General features: G+C 43.1%; 1 protein-coding gene across 4 annotated transcripts in view; it reads left to right on the top strand.

The window, feature by feature from the left end:
* The first annotated feature begins 16043 nt into the window (after nucleotides 1–16043).
* Nucleotides 16044–20354, top strand: part of LOC138750872 (serine/arginine-rich splicing factor 2-like) — a 29906-nt gene continuing 25595 nt past the window's right edge. For 2 of the 4 annotated variants that reach the window (XM_069912983.1, XM_069912982.1), the window contains exons 1-2: nucleotides 16044–16147; nucleotides 17859–17999. In XM_069912983.1, coding sequence (XP_069769084.1) covers nucleotides 17880–17999 — 120 coding nt within the window. In that variant the 5' untranslated portion in view covers nucleotides 16044–16147; nucleotides 17859–17879. Of the gene's footprint in view, nucleotides 16148–17858; nucleotides 18000–20354 lie in introns of those variants that run through there. The other 2 variants (XM_069912984.1, XM_069912985.1) reach the window with 2 other exon arrangements.

Here is a 20354-nt window from a genome sequence, read left to right as displayed (position 1 = left end):
GACCGAGTGACTCTACTCCACGCGAACCCACATTACGCATACGTGGAGTTCCCAGACGGGCGGGAGGACACTGTTTCGGTGCGGGACCTAGCTCAGGACGCGGTAGACCCAGCAAACCCCCCAACTCCTTATGCTCCAGGCCCCGTGCCGCAACAGAAGGACCAACAGCACCCCAATGACTCGGGCCACCCTGCCGACAAAACGACTGGGGAATTGAGCGACGGAGCAGTCGCACCCGATGAGCCCGCTGGCGACACCACTCCAGCGACCCCAATCCCGGCACCACGGCGGTCACGCCGGATGGTCAGACCCCCTGACCGCTACAGTCCTTGACCTACCCCTTCCTTTTCATTCTCTCCCTCGTTTTTGTTTTTTTTTTTCCCAGGGTCAATTCTCCAAGAAGGGGTGAATGTGATAGTACAGATCTATCACCAATGTACATAGTGTATATAGTTACTGTATCTAGACTGTGCTTACAGCGATTGGCTGAGAGCTAAGCCACACCTATTGTTTGGGCCTTAAAGGGTTGTGTCCCTAGCCAGGTCGGATCATTCCGGACTGGTCGGCCACCTGTGAAGAGCTCCGGTCTTTTGCTAATAAAAGCCTTGGTTTGGATCAACAAGTCTTTGGTTCTTTCGACGAGCTCTACAATACCATTGTTGTATTCTCAAATTATCTTCTAATTTCCAGGTTGACATAATACATTTTGTTGCTACAGCTAGGGCTATCATAACAAATCTTTTTTGTGCTCCATCCAAATCAATTCCAAATTCTTTGTTTTTTATGTTACTTAGGAGGAAGATCTCTGGCTTTTTGGTATATTGCTTTTTGTGATTTTATTTAGTATCTGGTTTAGATCTTCCCAAAATTTTTTCACTTTCTCACATGTCCATATTGCATGAATTGTTCCCGTTTCCTTTTTACAGCGAAAGCATCTGTCTGATACTGTTGGGTCCCATTTATTTAACTTTTGAGGTGTAATGTATAGCCTGTGTATCCAGTTATATTGTATCATACGTAACCTTGTGTTTATTGTATTTCTCATGGTTCCGGAGCATAGTTTCTCCCATATTTCATTCTTTATCTTTATGCTTAGATCTTGTTCCCATTTTTGTTTGGTTTTACCATTTGTTTCCTCATTCTCCTTTTCTTGCAGTTTAATATACATGTTTGTTATAAATTTTTTGATTATCATTGTATCTGTAATCACATATTCAAAATTACTTCCTTCTGGTAACCTCAGACTGTTTCCTAATTTGTCCTTTTTTTTTCTTGTAGTGGTTTAAAACATTTTAATAAATATATTGACAATAAATATGAATGACTCCGCATGCTTCCTCTCGACATCCAGTATTTGAAGCCTTTAAAAATATGCTTCATAAGACTACAAGACATAGGAGCAGAAATAGGCTATTCAGCCCATTGAGTTTGCCCTACCATTCAATCATGAGCTGATCCATTTTCTCACTACCCAGCCTTCTCCCCATAACCTTAGTAGTTAAACAAGAATCCATCAATTTCTACCTTAAATATACCCAATGACCTAGCCTCCACAACTGCCTGTGGCAACAAATTCCACAAATCTGGTTAATGTGGGATTACTTTTAAAAAAATTTTTATTTTTTATTTTTCACACCATAAATCGCATTAACCATGATACACACTTTTTCCTTTTCACACATATACAGTGCCATTTTCTCCCCCCCCCTCCCTCCTCCCATCCCACCCTCCCTACTTCCCCCCTCCCATCCATTTAAGGTATAAAATCGAGGATACATTAAACCAGTCAGACAATGTTGTCATTCAATAAAAATACACCAGAAAATTCCACTGAGTCCATTCTTTTCATTTCCTTTTCCTTCCGTTAACTTAGGTAGTGATTGTCCCCGGTAGGTTTTCGCTATTGTGTTTAATGTAAGGCTCCCATATTTGTTCGAATATTTCAATATTATTTCTTAAACTATATGTTTTTTTTTCTAATGGAATACATTTATTCATTTCTATATACCATTGTTGAATTTTCAAATTATCTTCCAATTTCCAGGTTGACATAATACATTTTTTTGCTACGGCTAGAGCTATCTTAACAAATCTTTTTTGTGCATCCTTCAAATCAATTCCAAATTCTTTGTTTTTTATGTTACTTAGGAGGAAGATCTCTGGATTCTTTGGTATATTGTTTTCTGTTATTTTATTTAATATCTGATTTAGATCTTCCCAAAATTTTTCTACTTTCTCACATGTCCAGATTGCATGAATTGTTGTTCCCATTTCTTTTTTACATCGAAAACATCTATCAGATACTGTTGGGTCCCATTTATTTAACTTTTGAGGTGTAATGTATAGCCTGTGTATGCAGTTATATTGTATCATACGTAACCTCGTATTTATTGTATTTCTCATTGTTCCAGAGCATAACTTCTCCCATGTTTCCTTTTTTATCTTTATATTTAAATCTTGTTCCCATTTTTGTTCAGTTTTACCATTTATTTCCTCATTCTCCTTTTCTTGAAGTTTAATATACATATTTGTTATAAATCTTTTGATTATCATTGTATCTGTAATCACATATTCAAAGTTACTTCCCTCTGGCAAACTCAAACTGCTTCCTAATTTATCCTTCAAGTAGGATCTCAACTGGTAATATGCCAGCGCTGTATCTTGAGTTATATTGTATTTATCTTTCATTTATTCAAAGGATAAGAATCTATTTCCTGAAAAACAATTTTCTATTCTTTTAATCCCTTTTTTCTCCCATTCTCTAAAGGAAAGGTTATCTATTGTAAAAGGGAGTAACTTGTTTTGCGTCAATATTAGTTTTGGCAATTGATAATTTGTTTTATTTCTTTCTACATGAATCTTCTTCCAAATATTGAGTAGATGATGTAATACTGGAGAACTTCTATGTTGTACCAATTTTTCATCCCATTTATATAATATGTGTTCAGGTATCTTTAACCCCTATTTTATCTAATTCTAACCTAGTCCAATCTGGCTTTTCCCTTGTTTGATAAAAATCTGATAGGTATCTTAATTGTGCGGCTCTGTAATAATTTTTAAAGTTTGGCAGTTGTAAGCCTCCTTGTTTATACCATTCTGTTAATTTATCTAGTGCTATCCTCGGTTTCCCCCCTTTCCATAAAAATTTCCTTATTATTTTCTTTAACTCCTTGAAGAATTTCTCTGTCAGTTGTATTGGCAATGCCTGAAATAGGTATAATATCCTTGGAAAAATGTTCATTTTAATACAGTTTATCCTTCCTATTAGTGTTAGTGGTAAATCTTTCCAATGCTCTAAAACGTCCTGTAATTTTTTCATTAGTGGATAATAATTGAGTTTATATAGTTGGTCGAGATTTTTGTTTATTTGTACACCTAGGTATCTTATTGCTTGCATTTGCCATCTAAATGGTGATTCCTTCTTAAATTTTGAGAAATCCGCATTATTCATAGGCATTGCTTCACTTTTATTTACGTTGATCTTGTAACCCGACACTTCTCCATATTCCTTCAATTTCTTATATAATTCTCTTATTGATAGTTCTGGTTCTGTTAAGTATACTATAACATCATCCGCAAATAAACTGATTTTATATTCCTTGTCTTTTATTTTTATTCCTTTTATATTATTTTCTGTCCTTATCAATTCTGCTAGTGGTTCTATAGCTAACACAAACAATAAAGGTGATAGTGGGCATCCCTGCCGTGTTGACCTGCTTAAGTTAAATTGCTTTGATACATGTCCATTTACTGTCACTTTCGCTAACGGTCCCTTATATAATGCTTTAATCCAATTAATATACTTCTCCGGTAAACTGAATTTTTGCAATACTTTGAACAAATAATTCCATTCTACTCTGTCAAAGGCCTTCTCTGCGTCTAAAGCAACTGCTACTGTTGGTGCTTTATTCCCTTCTACTGCATGAATTAAGTTAATACATTTACAAATATTGTCTGTTGTGCGTCTTTTTTTGATAAATCCAGTTTGGTCTAGATTTACCATTTTCGGTACATACTCTGCTAATCTATTTGCTAATAGTTTAGCTATTATCTTATAATCTGTGTTAAGTAAAGATATTGGTCTATATGACGCTGGTATGAGTGGATCTTTCCCTTGTTTTAGTATTACTGTAATTATTGCTGTTTTACATGAATCTGGTAAGCTTTGTGTTTTATCAATCTGGTTGATTACTTCCAGGAGGGGCGGAATTAATTAGTCTTTAAATGTTTTATAAAATTCTATTGGGAATCCATCCTCTCCTGGTGTCTTATTATTTGGTAATTTTTTTATTATCTCTTGTATTTCTACTATTTCAAATGGCTCTGTTAATTTATTTTGTTTCTCTATTTGTAGTTTTGGTAGTTCAATTTTAGTTAGAAATTCATCTATTTTCCCTTCTTTCCCTTCGTTTTCAGTTCGGTATAATTGTTCATAGAATTCTCTAAAGTTTTCCTTAATTTCTTTTGGATTATATGTAATTTGTTTGTCTTTTTTCCTTGATGCCAATACCATTTTCTTAGCTTGTTCTGTCTTAAGCTGCCATGCTAGGATTTTGTGCGTTTTTTCACCTAGTTCATAATATTTCTGTTTTGTCTTCATTATATTCTTCTCCACCTTATATGTTTGTAGTGTTTCATATTTTATTTTTTTATCTGCCAATTCTCTTCTTTTAGTTGTATCTTCCTTCATTGCTAATTCTTTTTCTATATTTACTATTTCCCTTTCCAACTGCTGTGTTTCCTGATTATAGTCCTTCTTCATCTTGGTTACATAACTTATTATTTGCCCTCTAATGAATTTGTTTTTCAATAAATTCTCTAAAATCCTGCCTTTTAAGTAACATGGGGTTTAATCTCCATCCATACATTCTTGGAGGGATGTCCTCTAACTTTACTGTCAATATTAAGGGTGAATGGTCCGATAGTATTCTAGCTTTATATTCTGTTTTTTTTTACTCTATCTTGCATATGAGCTGATAACAAAAATAGGTCTATTCTTGAGTATGTTTTATGTCTAGCCGAGTAATATGAATACTCCTTTTCCTTTGGATGTTGTTTCCTCCATATATCCAAAAGTTGCATTTCTTCCATCGATTTAATTATAAATTTGGTTACTTTGTTCTTTCTGTTAATTTTTTTCCCAGTTTTGTCCATATTTGAATCCAAATTCAGGTTGAAATCCCCTCCTATTAATATGTTCCCTTGCGTATCTGCTATCTTCAAAAAGATATCTTGCATAAACTTTTGATCTTCTTCGTTAGGTGAATATATATTGAGTAGATTCCAAAACTCCGAATATATCTGACATTTTATCATTACATATCTCCCTGCTGGATCTATTATTTCCTCTTCTATTTTAAATGGCACATTTTTACTAATTAATATAGCTACTCCTCTTGCTTTTCAATTATACAATGCTGCTGTTACGTGTCCTACCCAATCTCTCTTTAATTTCTTGTGCTCCAATTCAGTTAAATGTGTTTCTTGCACAAATGTTATATCAATTTTTTTCTTTTTTCAGTAAATTTAGCAGTTTCTTCCTTTTAATTTGGTTATGTATTCCATTAATATTTAAAGTCATATAGTTCAACATAGCCATTTTATACTTTGTTTATCTTCCCTTTCCGTTTCTCGATCATTACCTTTCCTTCTTATCCATTTCTGTTTTCTTGTTTTGAACCCTTTATAAGACAACATTCCTAAAACATCAAACATTTTCCTTATTCTCCTATTTAAAACTTCTTTAGCCCCAATCCCCCCTTCCCCTCCTGAGTTGTCCTTTATCCCTTGTCGGACAACCACATCTCCCCTCTCCTTTGGATTTGCGAATTCACTCGCAAGCGTCAGCTGATTTTGCAGTGACTGTAACTCTTCCCCACCCAGCCACCCCAGAAAAGATTTCACTTTTCATATGTAACAAAGGTCACTCTTTTAATTCCCTCCTTATTCCCTCTATTCCATTTCCTTCCCTTATTAATTCTTGTCTATACTATCTATATTTTCCTCTAAATATGGATACATTCATGTATGCACATTATACATATACACACATATACCTCTTTACCCACATACATATAAATCGTGGTCATTTTTACTCTTATTACATGTCTTCATCTCTCTGTTTGTTTTGTAGTTGTTCTGCAAATTTCCTTGCTTCCTCTGGATCCGAGAATAGTTTTTTTCCATAAGATCGTTTTCGATGTATTGAACTCCTTCCTCTTCTTCAGGAGTTCAAAACTTATGTGTCTTTTTAGTTCGCAGTCTTTTGTACTCTCGTTACACGTCTTCATCTCTCAGTCTATTTTGTAATTGTTCTGCAAATTTTTGTGCTTCCTCTGGATCCGAGAATAGTCTGTTTTGTTTTCCTGGAATAAATATTTTCAATACCGCTGGATGCTTTAGTATAAATTTATACCCTTTCTTCCATAAAATCGCCTTTGCTGTATTGAACTCCTTTCTCTTCTTCAGGAGTTCAAAACTTATATCTGGATAAATGAAGATTTTTTGCCCTTTGTACTCCAGTGGCTTGTTGCCCTCTCTTACTTTTTCCATTGTTTTCTCCAGTACCTTTTCTCTTGTAGTATATCTTAGGAATTTTACTAAAATAGATCTTGGCTTTTGTTGTGGTTGTGGTTTAAAGGCCAATGCTCTATGTGCCCTTTCTGTTTCCATTTCTTGCTGTAGTTCTGGACATCCTCGGATCCTAGGGATCCAATCTTTTATAAACTCTCTCATATTCTTGCCTTCTTCATCTTCATTAAGGCCCACTATCTTTATGTTATTTCTTCTGTTATAATTTTCCATTATATCTATTTTCTGAGCTAACAGTTCTTGTGTCTCTTTAACTTTTTTATTAGATTCCTCTAATTTCTTTTTTAAGTCCTCTACCTCCATTTCTACTGCTGCTTCTCGTTCTTCCACCTTGTCCATTTTTTTTCCCATTTCTGATAAGGTCATATCTATTTTATTCATTTTCTCTTCTGTATTGTTTATTCTTCTTCTTAAATCATTAAATTCTTGCGCTTGCCATTCTTTAAATGACTCCATGTATTCTTTAATAAGAGAAAGTATATCCTTTGTCTTGCCTTTCCCTTCTTCTTCTATTTCAATGTACTCTTCCTCTTCTTCTTCCTCTGGGTTGGCCATCTGTTGTTTCTTTGTTGTCCTTTTCTTCTCTTCTTTCTTGTTTTCGTTGTCTTCTATATTCTCCTCTTGCTGCAGCTGTTCTGCAGCTGTCATTGCCGGCTGTGGAAATCGACTCCCCAGCTGGTCACCCCTCCCGTCGTTGTGTTTTTTTGCATGCGCGGTTGCGCACTTTTACTCGGCTCAGCGAGCCATTTTTGTAGTCCACTTTCTACCGACCTGAGGGAGCGGGTTTCTCTCTCCACCGCGGGCCTCTTCGAACAGGTAAGGCCTTCTCCTTCTTCTTCCGTTGTCTTCTCTTCCTCTCTTCTTACCGTTGGTTTTGATTTTTCTTTTTTCGTCGCCATCTTCTTTCCACCTTTATACTCACTTTACTTTAATTTTTATTTTTGTGCCTTTGTGTTTTCCTTTGTTTTTTCCGACTTTTCTGGAGAGGGCTGGAGTTCACCGTCCGGCCACTACTCCATCACGTGACTCCTCTCCCAATTTGTCCTTCAAGTAGGATTTCAGTTGGTAGTATGCCAACACTGTATTGTCAGTTATATTATATTTATCCTTCAATTGTTCAAAGGATAATAGTTTATTTCCCGAAAATCAATTCTCTATTCTTTTGATCCCTTTTTTCTCCCATTCTCTAAAGGAAAGGTTATCTATTGTAAAAGGGATAAGCTGATTTTGCGTCAGTATTAGTTTTGGTAGTTGGTAATTTGTTTTATTCCTTTCTACATGAATCTTCTTCCAAATGTTGAGCAGATGATGCAATACCGGAGAATTTCTACGTAGTACCAATTTTTCATCCCATTTATATAATATATGTTCGGGTATCTTCTCCCCTATTTTATCTAGTTCTAATCTAGTCCAATCTGGCTTTTCCCTTGTTTGATAAAAATCTGATAGGTATCTTAATTGTGTGGCTCTATAATAATTTTTAAAGTTTGGTAGTTGTAAGCCTCCTTGTTTATACCATTCTGTTAATTTATCTAGTGCTATCCTCGGTTTCCCCCCTTTCCATAAAAATTTCCTGATTATTTTCTTTAAATCCTTGAAAAATTTCTCTGTTAATCGTATTGGTAATGTCTGAAATAAATATTGTATCCTTGGGAAAATGTTCATTTTAATACAGTTTATCCTTCCTATCAGTGTTAGTGGTAAATCTTTCCAATGCTCTAAGTCGTCTTGTATTTTTTTATTAGTGGATAATAATTGAGATGGCTGAGGTTTTCATTTATTTGTATACCTAGATATCGCATTGCTTGCGTTTGCCATCTGAATGGTGATTCTTTCTCAAATTTTGAGAAATCTGCATTATTCATTGGTATTGCTTCGCTTTTATTTGCGTTAATCTTGTACCCCGACCCAATAGAATTCTACAAAACATTTAAAGACTTATTAATACCGCCCCTCCTGGATGTAATCAACCAGATTGATGAGACACAAAACTTACCAGATTCATGTAAAACAGCAATAATTACAGTAATACTAAAACAAGGGAAAGATCCACTCTCACCAGCGTCATATAGACCAATATCTTTGCTAAACACAGATTATAAGATAATAGCTAAACTATTAGCAAACAGATTAGCAGAACAGGTACCGAAAATGGTAAATTTAGATCAAACTGGATTTATCAAAAAAAGACGCACAACAGACAATATTTGTAAATTTATTAACTTAATTCATGCAGTAGAAGGAAATAAAGCACCTACAGTAGCAGTTGCTTTAGACGCAGAGAAGGCCTTCGACAGAGTAGAATGGAATTATTTGTTCAAAGTATTGCAAAAATTCAGTTTACCGGAGAAGTATATTAATTGGATTAAAGCGTTATTTAAGGGACCGTTAGCGAAAGTGACAGTAAATGGACATATATCAAAGCAATTTAACTTAAGCAGGTCAACGCAGCAGGGATGCCCACTATCACCTTTATTGTTTGCGCTAGCTATAGAACCACTAGCAGAATTGATAAGAATAGATAATAATATAAAAGGAATAAAAATAAAAGACAGGGAATATAAAATCAGTCTATTTGCGGATGATGTTATAGTGTACTTAACAGAACCAGAACTATCAATAAAAGAATTATATAAGAAATTGAAGGAATATGGAGAAGTGTCGGGTTACAAGATAAACGTAAATAAAAGTGAAGCAATGCCTATGAATAATGCGGATTTCTCAACATTTAAGAAGGAATCTCCATTCAGATGGCAAATGCAGGCAATAAGATACCTAGGTATACAAATAAACAAAAATCTCGACCAACTATATAAACTCAATTATTATCCACTAATGAAAAAATTACAGGACGATTTAGAGCATTGGAAAGATCTACCACTAACACTGATAGGAAGGATAAACTATTAAAATGAACATTTTTCCAAGGATACTATACTTATTTCCGGCATTGCCAATACAACTGACAGAAAAATTCTTCAAAGAGTTAAAGAAAATAATAAGGAAATTTTTATGGAGAGGGGGGAAACCGAGGATAGCACTAGATAAATTAACAGAATGGCCTTTGGAAGACTACACAAAAGAGTCTGGAAAAACAACCAACTGAAAAACCTCACAAAGATAAGCGTATACAGAGCCGTTGTCATACCCACACTCCTGTTCGGCTCCGAATCATGGGTTCTCTACCGGCACCACCTACGGCTCCTAGAACGCTTCCACCAGCGTTGTCTCCACTCCATCCTCAACATCCATTGGAGCGCTCACACCCCTAACGTCGAGGTACTCGAGATGGCAGAGGTCGACAGCATCGAGTCCACGCTGCTGAAGATCCAGCTGCGCTGGATGGGTCACGTCTCCAGAATGGAGGACCATCGCCTTCCCAAGATCGTATTATATGGCGAGCTCTCCACTGGCCACCGTGACAGAGGTGCACCAAAGAAAAGGTACAAGGACTGCCTAAAGAAATCTCTTGGTGCCTGCCACATTGACCACCGCCAGTGGGCTGATAACGCCTCAAACCGTGCATCTTGGCGCCTCACAGTTTGGCGGGCAGCAGCCTCCTTTGAAGAAGACCGCAGAGCCCACCTCACTGACAAAAGGCAAAGGAGGAAAAACCCAACACCCAACCCCAACCAACCAATTTTCCCTTGCAACCGCTGCAATCGTGTCTGCCTGTCCCGCATCGGACTGGTCAGCCACAAACGAGCCTGCAGCTGACGTGGACTTTTTACCCCCTCCATAAATCTTCGTCCGCGAAGCCAAGCCAAAGAAAGAAAGAAAAGAAGAATAAACAAGGAGGCTTACAATTGCCAAACTTCAAAAATTATTATAGAGCCGCACAATTAAGATACCTATCAGATTTTTATCAAACAAGGGAAAAACCAGACTGGACGAGATTAGAATTAGATAAAATAGGGGAAAAGACACCTGAACACATATTATATAAATGGGACGAAAAATTGGTACAACATAGAACTTCTCCAGTATTACATCATCTCCTCAATATTTGGAAGAAGATTCATGTAGAAAGAAATAAAACAAATTATCAATTACCAAAACTAATATTGACGCAAAATAAGCTACTCCCTTTTACAATAGACAACCTTGCCTTTAGAAAATGGGAAAAAAAAGGGATTAAAAGAATAGAAAATTGTTTTTCAGGAAGTAGATTCTTATCCTTTGAACAAATGAGAGATAAGTACAATATAACTGGAGATACAGCGCTGGCATATTACCAACTGAGATCCTACTTGAAAGATAAATTAGGAAGCAATTTGAGTTTACTAGAGGGAAGTAACCTTGAATATGTGATTACAGATACAATGTTAATCAAAAGATTTATAACAAATATGTATATTAAACTGCAAGAAAAGGAGAATGAGGAAACAAATGGTAAAACTAAACAAAAATGGGAACAAGATTTAAATATAAAGATAAAAAAGGAAACATGGGAAAAATTATGTTCTGGAACGATGAGAAATACAATAAATACGAGGCTACGTATGATACAATATAATTGGTTACACAGACTATACATTACACCTCAAAAGTTAAATAAATGGGACCCAACAGTATCTGATAGGTGTTTTCGATGTAAAAAAGAAATGGGAACAACAATTCATGCAATCTGGACATGTGAGAGAGTACAAAAATTTTGGGATGATCTCAATCAGATATTAAATAAAATAACAGAAAACAATATACCAAAGAATCCAGAGATCTTTCTCCTAAGCAACATAAAAAACAAAGAATTTGGAATTGATTTGGAGGATGCACAAAAAAGATTTGTTAAGATAGCCCTAGCCGTAGCAAAAAAATGTATTATGTCAACCTGGAAATTGGAAGATAATTTGAAAATACAACAATGGTATATAGAAATGAATAAATGTATTCCATTAGAAAAAATAACATATAGTTTAAGAAATAATATTGAAATATTCGAACAAGTATGGGAGCCTTACATTAAATACAATAGCGAAAACCTACCGGGGACAAACATTACCTAAGTTGATGGAAGGAGAAGGAAAGAAAAGAATGGACTCAGTAGAATTTCTGGTGTATTTTTGTTGAATGACAACATTGTCTGACTGGCTTAATGCAACCTAGATTGTATACCTAAAATGGATGAGAGGGGGGGGGGGGGGGAGAAAAAGTCACTGTATATGTGTGAAAAAGAAAAAGTGTATATCATGGCTAATGTGATTTATGGTGTGAAAAATCTTGTACCCCGACACTTCTCCATATTCCTTCAATTCCCTATGTAATTCTTTTGTTGATATTTCTGGTTCTACTAAGTATATTATAACGTCATCTGCAAATAGACTGATTTTATATTCCTTGTCTTTTATTTTTATCCCTTTTATTTTATTTTCTGTTCTTATCAGTTCTGCCAGTGGTTCTATGGCTAATGCGAACAATAAAGGAGATAGTGGGCATCCCTGCCTTATTGATCTGCTTAAGTTAAATTGTTTTGATATATATCCGTTTACTGTCACTTTCGCCAATGGCCCCTTATATAATGCTTTAATCCAATTAATATATTTCTCTGGTAAGCTGAATTTTTGTAGTACTTTGAATAAATAATTCCATTCTACTCTGTCAAAGGCCTTCTCTGCGTCTAAAGCAACCGCAACTGTTGGAGTTTTATTTCCTTCTACTGCATGAATTAAGTTAATAAATTTACAGATATTGTCTGTTGTTCGTCTTTTTTTAATAAATCCAGTTTGGTCTAGATTTACTATTTTTGGTACATCGTCGGCTAATCTGTTTGCTAATAGTTTAGCTATTATCTTATAATCTGTGTTAAGTAAAGATATTGGTCTATATGACGCTGGTAGAAGTGTATCTTTCCCTGTCTTTGGTATTACTGTAATTATTGCTGTTTTACATGACTCTGGTAAGCTTTGTGTTTTAACAATATTGTTGATTACTTCCAGAAGGGGAGGAATTAATAAATCTTTAAATGTTTTATAGAATTCTATTGGGAATCCATCCTCTCCTAGTGTTTTATTGTTCGGTAGTTTTTTTATTATCTCCTGTATTTCTTCTATTTCAAATAGTTTTGTTAATTTATTTTGTTCCTCTGTTTGTAATTTCGGTAGTTCAATTTTAGTTAAAAATTCATCTATTTTATCTTCTTTCCCTTCATTTTCAGTTTGATATAGTTGTTCGTAGAATTCTCTAAAGTTTTCATTAATCTCCGTTGGATTATATGTGATTTGCTTGTCTTTTTTCCTTAATGCCAATACCATTCTCTTAGTTTGTTCTGTCTTAAGCTGCCACGCTAGAATTTTGTGCGTTTTTTCTCCTAGTTCATAATATTTCTGTTTTGTCTTCATTATGTTCTTTTCCACCTTATATGTTTGTAGTGTTTCATATTTTATTTTTTTATCTGCCAATTCTCTTCTTTTAGTTGTGTCATCCTTCATTGCTAATTCTTTTTCTATATTTGCTATTTCCCTTTCCAACTGTTCTGTTTCCTGGTTGTAATCCTTCTTCATCTCGGTTACATAACTTATTATTTGCCCTCTGATTAACGCTTTCATTGCGTCCCATAGTATAAACTTATCTTTCACTGATTCCGTATTTATTTCAAAGTACATTTTAATTTGTCCCGTTCAATGAATTCTCTAAAATCCTGCCTTTTAAGTAGCATGGAGTTTAATCTCCATCTATACATTCTTGGTGGGATGTCCTCTAACTCTATTATCAATAATAGGGGTGAGTGGTCTGATAATAGTCTAGCTTTATATTGTGTTTTCTTAACTCTCTCTTGCATGTGAGCTGATAACAGGAATAGGTCTATTCTTGAGTATGTTTTATGTTTGCCCGAATAATATGAATATTCCTTTTCCTTTGGGTGTTGTTTCCTCCATATATCCAAAGTTGCATTTCTTGCATCGATTTAATTATAAATTTGGTTACTTTGTTCTTTCTATTAATTTTTTTTCCAGTTTTATCCATGTTTGAATCCAAATTAAGATTGAAATCCCCTCCTATTAGTATGTTCCCTTGCGTATCTGCTATCTTCAAAAAGATATCTTGCATAAATTTTTGATCTTCTTCATTAGGTGAATATACATTAAGTAAATTCCAAAACTCCGAATATTTACCCCAGGAATTTGACGTTTGTGACCCTCTCCATTACTGAGCCCTCACTGAGGACTGGGTCATGTTCCCCGACTCCCTCCTGACGTCCACCATCATTTCCTTGGTTTTGCTGATGTGTGGGAAGGTTGTTGTTGTGATCCCATTCAACGAGCTGATCCACCTCCCTCCTGTACCCTTTCTCGTTGTCGTCTGTGATTCTGCCGACAACCATGGTGTCATCGGCAAACTTGTAGTGCAGTGGGTAAGCACAGAGCCTTGGTGGGGGGGGGGGGGGAGCGGAGCCTGTGTTGATCGTCAGTAAGGAGGAGACGTTGTTTCCAATTCATACTGACTGTGGTCTCCGATGAGGAAGTCAAGGATCCAGTTGCAGAGGTAGGTACAGAGGCCCAGGGTTTGGAGCTTGTTGACCAGCACTGAGGGAATAATGTTGAAGGCCGAGCTGTAGTTGATGAAGAGCAGCCGTGTGTATGAGTTGCTGTTTTTGAGGTGATCCAGAGCTGAGTGGAGAGCCAGCGATACTGCGTCTGCCGTGGAGTGATTGTGTCGATAGGCGAATTGCAGCGGGTCCAGACCTTGGCTCAGGAATGTGTTCATTCTAGCCTCGACCAGCCTCTCGAAGTATTTAATCATGGTAGAAGTTAGTGTTGCTGGGTGGTCAATGTTGAGACAGCTCACGCTGCTCTTCTCAGGCACCGGGATGACTGATGCCCTTTTGAAGCAGGTGGGAACCTTTGACTGCAGCAGTGAGTGGTTGGGTATTTTTCTGATGAAAGTAAAACTGTTATGCAGCTGGCAAAAAAAATTGTGCAAAATGAATAGGTAAAAAATACAGGTTTAAAATTGCTGCACCTCACTGTTAGTTTGCCAATCACACCACACACAATCACCATCAATGAGAAAGTTCACATATCCGGCATCTACGAATCTGCAGAGATGCTGGATACTTGGGATTTTACTGTATTTATTGATTTTTAATTGTCTGATTTCTCATGATTGATTATAGGCCATTTTTTCTGTTTGCCAATTATGAGCAACTTATTTGCTGATTACTGTTTTATTTATGATCACTAATTATTGATCATTCGGCATTTCTCTGATTTTTTTTGTCAATTATTGATAATTTCTGACTGTTAATCTCCAATTATTTCTTGGATTATTGATGATTTCTGAACGATAATCATCATTTATTGGGTATTTCCCATATTATTGATGATTTCTGACCATTAATCACCGATTGTTGGGTATTTCCCCGATTATTGATGATTTGTGACTGTTAATCACCAATTATTCCCAGACAAAAGGCAAAGGAGGAAAAACCCAACACCCAACCCCAACCAACCAATTTTCCCCTGCAGCCGCCGCAACCGTGTCTGCCTGTCCCGCATCGGACTTGTCAGCCACAAATGAGCCTGCAGCTGACGTAGACTTTTACCCCCCCCCCATAAATCTTCGTCCGCGAAGCCAAGCCAAAGAAGATTGGGTATTTCCCAGATTATTGATGATTTCTGACCATTAATCTCCGATTATTGGGTATTTCCCGGATTATTGACGATCTCTGACCATTAATCATGATTATTGGATATTTCCTCAATTGTTGATGATTTCTAACTGTTAATCACCAATTATTTCCTGGATTAAAAATGATTTCTGAGTTAACCATCATTTATTGGGTATTTCCCAGATTATTGATGATTTGTGACTGATAATCACTGATTATTTCCCGGATTATAGATGATTTCTGACTGTTAATCACTGATTATTGGGTATATCCCAGATTATTGATGATTTCTGACCATTAATCATGATTATTGGGTATTTCCCAGATTATTGATGATTTCTGAGTTAACCATTTATTGGGTATTTCCAAGATTATTGATGATTTCTGACCATTAATCACCAATTATTGGGTATATCCCAGATTATTGATGATTTCTGACCATTAATCACCAATTATTGGGAATATCCCAGGTAATTGATGATTTCTAACAGTTAATCACCAATTATTTCCCGATTGTAGATGATTTCTGAGTTAACCATCATTTATTGGGTATTTCCCGGATTATTGATGATTTCTACCCTTTATCAACACTGCTCACTTTCCCAATTTAATCCAGCCAAAGCCCCTTATGGCGATGAAACCGGAAACTGAAGAGGTGGGCACAGGAGAAACTGACGTAACATCCGCCATTGAGTGAGTGCGGCCAGCCTGCCCCTGATAGGGACGTCATAGCTCCTATCCCCACACCTCCGTACGTCGTTCCCGCCGCCGGACTGCAGCCGGACGACGCGTTTCCGCCCCGTAGCCGGCCGCCTCATCGCGCAGCGAGCTGGAGGGCACTTCCACACAGCCGTGCCCCGCTTCCGGCGGCCGGCTGCGGCGTCACGTCCGGGCGCCATTTTCGCTTCCTTCTGCAGGTCTTGGTCGACGGAGTGAGGGGAAGCGAGGGTGAGGATGAGGGAGGGAAGTAGGGGATGGAAGGTGGGGAGGGGAGGAGAAGATGGTGGGGAAGGGGGGATGGTGGGGCAGGGGGGAAGATGGTGGGGCAGGGGGGATGGTGGTCAGGGGGGAGATAGTGGGGGAAATAGGAGGGGTTGGTGTGGAGGGGAGATGTGGGCAGAGGAGGGGGTAGGGAGCATGGTTGGGAGGTGGTGCTGGAAGAGAGGATGGTTGGGGTGGGGAGGAGGCGGAGGAAGAGGGGATGAGACAGGAGGGGGATGGTGGGGAGGGGGTAGGGGGCATGGTGGGGAGGGGGTAGGGGGGATGGTGGGGAGGGGGTAGGGGGCATGGTGGGGAGGGGGTAGGGGGGATGGTGGGGAGGGGATAGGGGGATGGTGGGGAGGGGGTAGGGGGATGGTGGGGAGCGGGTAGGGGGTGGTGGGGAGGGTAGGGGGATGGTGGGGAGGGGGTAGGGGGGATGGTGGGGAGGGGGTAGGGGGGATGGTGGGGAGGGGGTAGGGGGGATGGTGGGGAGGGGTAGGGGGGTGGTGGGGAGGGGGTAGTGGGGTGGTGGTGGAGGAGGGTAATGCTGGAGGAGGGGTGATAGGAGGGGATGGTGGGTAGGAAGGGATGGTCGGTAGGAAGGGGTGGTGGAGGAGGTGGGGAGGGGGGGTGATGGGCAGGGTGAAGAGGTAGGGATGGTGGGCATTGTGGGGGAGAGGCAGGGTGGGGAGGGGGAAAGTGGACAGGGAAGGGATGGAGGGCAGGGAGGGGGGGAAGGAAGTAATGGTGGGCTGGGAGGGGTGTGGAAATTAGGGAGAGGGGATGAGAGGAGAGAAGAGGCAGAGTGTGGGTGAGGATGGAGGAAATGGAGATAGGTTGAGGGGGTAGGAAGAAATGGGTGGGGGAAGGGAGGGATGGGGATGAGGGGAGGAATGGGGATGAGGGAGAGGGGATATGAGGTAGGGAATGAGAAGGAAAGTAGAGAATGGAGGGAAGGGGTGATGGAGAGGTGACGGAGGGGTAAGAGAGGAAGAATTGGAGGCATGAGGGAAAGGTGGAGGCATGAGGGAAAGGTGGAGGCATGAGGGAAAGGTGGAGGCATGAGGGAAAGGTGGAGGCATGAGGGAAAGGTGGAGGCATGAGGGAAAGGTGGAGGCATGAGGGAAAGGTGGAGGCATGAGGGAAAGGTGGAGGCATGAGGGAAAGGTGGAGGCATGAGGGAAAGGTGGAGGCATGAGGGAAAGGTGGAGGCATGAGGGAAAGGTGGAGGCATGAGGGAAAGGTGGAGGCATGAGGGAAAGGTGGAGGCATGAGGGAAAGGTGGAGGCATGAGGGAAAGGTGGAGGCATGAGGGAAAGGTGGAGGCATGAGGGAAAGGTGGAGGCATGAGGGAAAGGTGGAGGCATGAGGGAAAGGTGGAGGCATGAGGGAAAGGTGGAGGCATGAGGGAAAGGTGGAGGCATGAGGGAAAGGTGGAGGCATGAGGGAAAGGTGGAGGAAGTGTTGGAGGGGACGAGTATGAGGGATTGGGCTGGAGGAAGTGTTGGAGGGGACGAGTATGAGGGATTGGGCTGGAGGATGAGGGGTAGGAGGTAAAGGGGAGGGGGAGGAAGTGAGGGGTGCCGGACGGAGGGGCGGCGGGAAGGATGAGGAGGTTGGGAGCCATGGCACAGCAAGAATTCGTGCACCCACTCTCACCTTGCCCTATCCTCGGCAGGTTGGAGACTGGGACATCACCATGAGTTACGACCGGAGTGGACCTCCTGATATCGAGGGCATGACCAGTCTGAAGGTGGACAACCTCACTTACCGCACGTCTCCCGAGACACTCAAACGGGTGTTTGAGAAGTACGGGGAGGTGAGTCCATTAACCAAGCCCGCAGGCACCTTCACCCCCTTCCCTACCTTCTCCCCAGGCATCACCTCCCCTCTGCCATGCAGGAGGGTGAGGGGTGATCTCACTGAGATTGATCTTGAGGGTGCAGAGAGTCTTTTGCTTAGAGTTGGGCAATTGGTAACCAGAGGAGGTCTGTTGTGGGAAGGACCTACATGTTGAATTTTTGATCTGTGAGGGAATATAGTGGGGCAGAGTGATCTGGGAGAGTGCAGTGGGGCAGAGGGACCTGGGGGAGTGCGGTGGGGCAGAGGGACCTGGGGGAGTGCGGTGGGGCGGAGGGACCTGGGGGAGTGCGGTGGGGCGGAGGGACCTGGGGGAGTGCGGTGGGGCGGAGGGACCTGGGGGAGTGCGGTGGGGCGGAGGGACCTGGGGGAGTGCGGTGGGGCGGAGGGACCTGGGGGAGTGCGGTGGGGCGGAGGGACCTGGGGGAGTGCGGTGGGGCGGAGGGACCTGGGGGAGTGCGGTGGGGCGGAGGGACCTGGGGGAGTGCGGTGGGGCGGAGGGACCTGGGGGAGTGCGGTGGGGCGGAGGGACCTGGGGGAGTGCGGTGGGGCGGAGGGACCTGGGGGAGTGAGGTGGGGCGGAGGGACCTGGGGGAGTGCGGTGGGGCGGAGGGACCTAGGGGAGTGCGGTGGGGCGGAGGGACCTGGGGGAGTGCGGTGGGGCGGAGGGACCTGGGGGAGTGTGGAGGGGCCTGGAGGAGTGCGGTGGGGCGGAGGGGCCTGGGGGAGTGCGGTGGGGCGGAGGGACCTAGGGGAGTGCGGTGGGGCAGAGGGACCTGGGGGAGTGCGGTGGGGCGGAGGGACCTGGGGGGAGTGCGGTGGGGCGGAGGGACCTGGGGGAGTGCGGTGGGGCGGATGGACCTGGGGGGGAGTGCGGTGGGGCGGAGGGACCTGGGGGAGTGTGGAGGGGCCTGGAGGAGTGCGGTGGGGCAGAGGGGCCTGGGGGAGTGCGGTGGGGCGGAGGGACCTGGGGGAGTGCGGTGGAGCGGAGGGACCTGGGGGGAGTGCGGTGGGGCGGAGGGACCTGGGGGAGTGCGGAGGGGCGGAGGGACCTTGGGGGAGTGCGGTGGGGCGGAGGGACCTGGGGGGGAGTGCGGTGGGGCGGAGGGACCTGGGGGAGTGCGGAGGGTGCTGGGGGAGTGCGGTGGGGCGGAGGGACCTGGGGGAGTGCGGTGGAGCAGAGGGACCTGGGGGAGTGTGGAGGGATCTGGGGGAGTGTGGAGGGATCTGGGGGAGTGTGGAGGGATCTGGGGGAGTGTGGAGGGATCTGGGGGAGTGTGGAGGGATCTGGGGGAGTGTGGTGGGGCAGAGGGGCCTGGGGGACTGCGGTGGAGCAGAGGGACCTGGGGGAGTGCGGTGGGGCAGAGGGACCTGGGGGAGTGCGGTGGGGCGGAGGGACCTGGGGGAGTGCTGTGGGGCGGAGGGATCGGGGGAGTGCGGTGGGGCGGAGGGACCTGGGGGAGTGCGGTGGGGCGGAGGGACCTGGGGGAGTGCGGTGGGGCGGAGGGACCTGGGGGAGTGCGGTGGGGCGGAGGGTCCTGGGGGAGTGCGGTGGGGCGGAGGGACCTGGGGGAGTGCGGTGGGGCGGAGGGACCTGGGGGAGTGCGGTGGGGCGGAGGGACCTGGGGGAGTGCGGTGGGGCGGAGGGACCTGGGGGAGTGCGGTGGGGCGGAGGGACCTGGGGGGAGTGCGGTGGGGCGGAGGGACCTGGGGGAGTGCGGAGGGGCCTGGAGGAGTGCGGTGGGGCAGAGGGGCCTGGGGGAGTGCGGTGGGGCGGAGGGGCCTGGGGGAGTGCGGTGGGGCGGAGGGACCTGGGGGAGTGCGGTGGGGCGGAGGGACCTGGGGGAGTGCGGTGGGGCGGAGGGACCTGGGGGAGTGCAGTGGGGCGGAGGGACCTGGGGGAGTGCGGTGGGGCGGAGAGACCTGGGGGGAGTGCGGTGGGGCGGAGAGACCTGGGGGAGTGCGGTGGGACGGAGGGACCTGGGGGAGTGCGGTGGGGCGGAGGGAACTGGGGGAGTGCGGTGGGGCGGAGAGACCTGGGGGGAGTGCGGTGGGGCGGAGGGACCTGGGGGAGTGCGGTGGGGCGGAGGGGCCTGGGGGAGTGCGGTGGGGCGGAGGGACCTGGGGGAGTGCGGTGGGGCGGAGGGACCTGGGGGAGTGCGGTGGGGCGGAGGGACCTGGGGGAGTGCGGGGGGGCGGAGAGACCTGGGGGTAGTGCGGTGGGGCGTAGGGACCTGGGGGTGTGCGGTGGGGCGGAGGGACCTGGGGGAGTGCGGTGGGGCGGAGGGACCTGGGGGGAGTGCGGTGGGGCGGA

This window comes from Narcine bancroftii, unplaced genomic scaffold, assembly GCF_036971445.1.
Source record: "Narcine bancroftii isolate sNarBan1 unplaced genomic scaffold, sNarBan1.hap1 Scaffold_287, whole genome shotgun sequence".
Classification (NCBI taxonomy): Eukaryota; Metazoa; Chordata; class Chondrichthyes; order Torpediniformes; family Narcinidae; genus Narcine; species Narcine bancroftii.
Note: the sequence above shows the minus strand (reverse complement) of the source record. Positions and strands in the feature narration are given on the sequence as shown.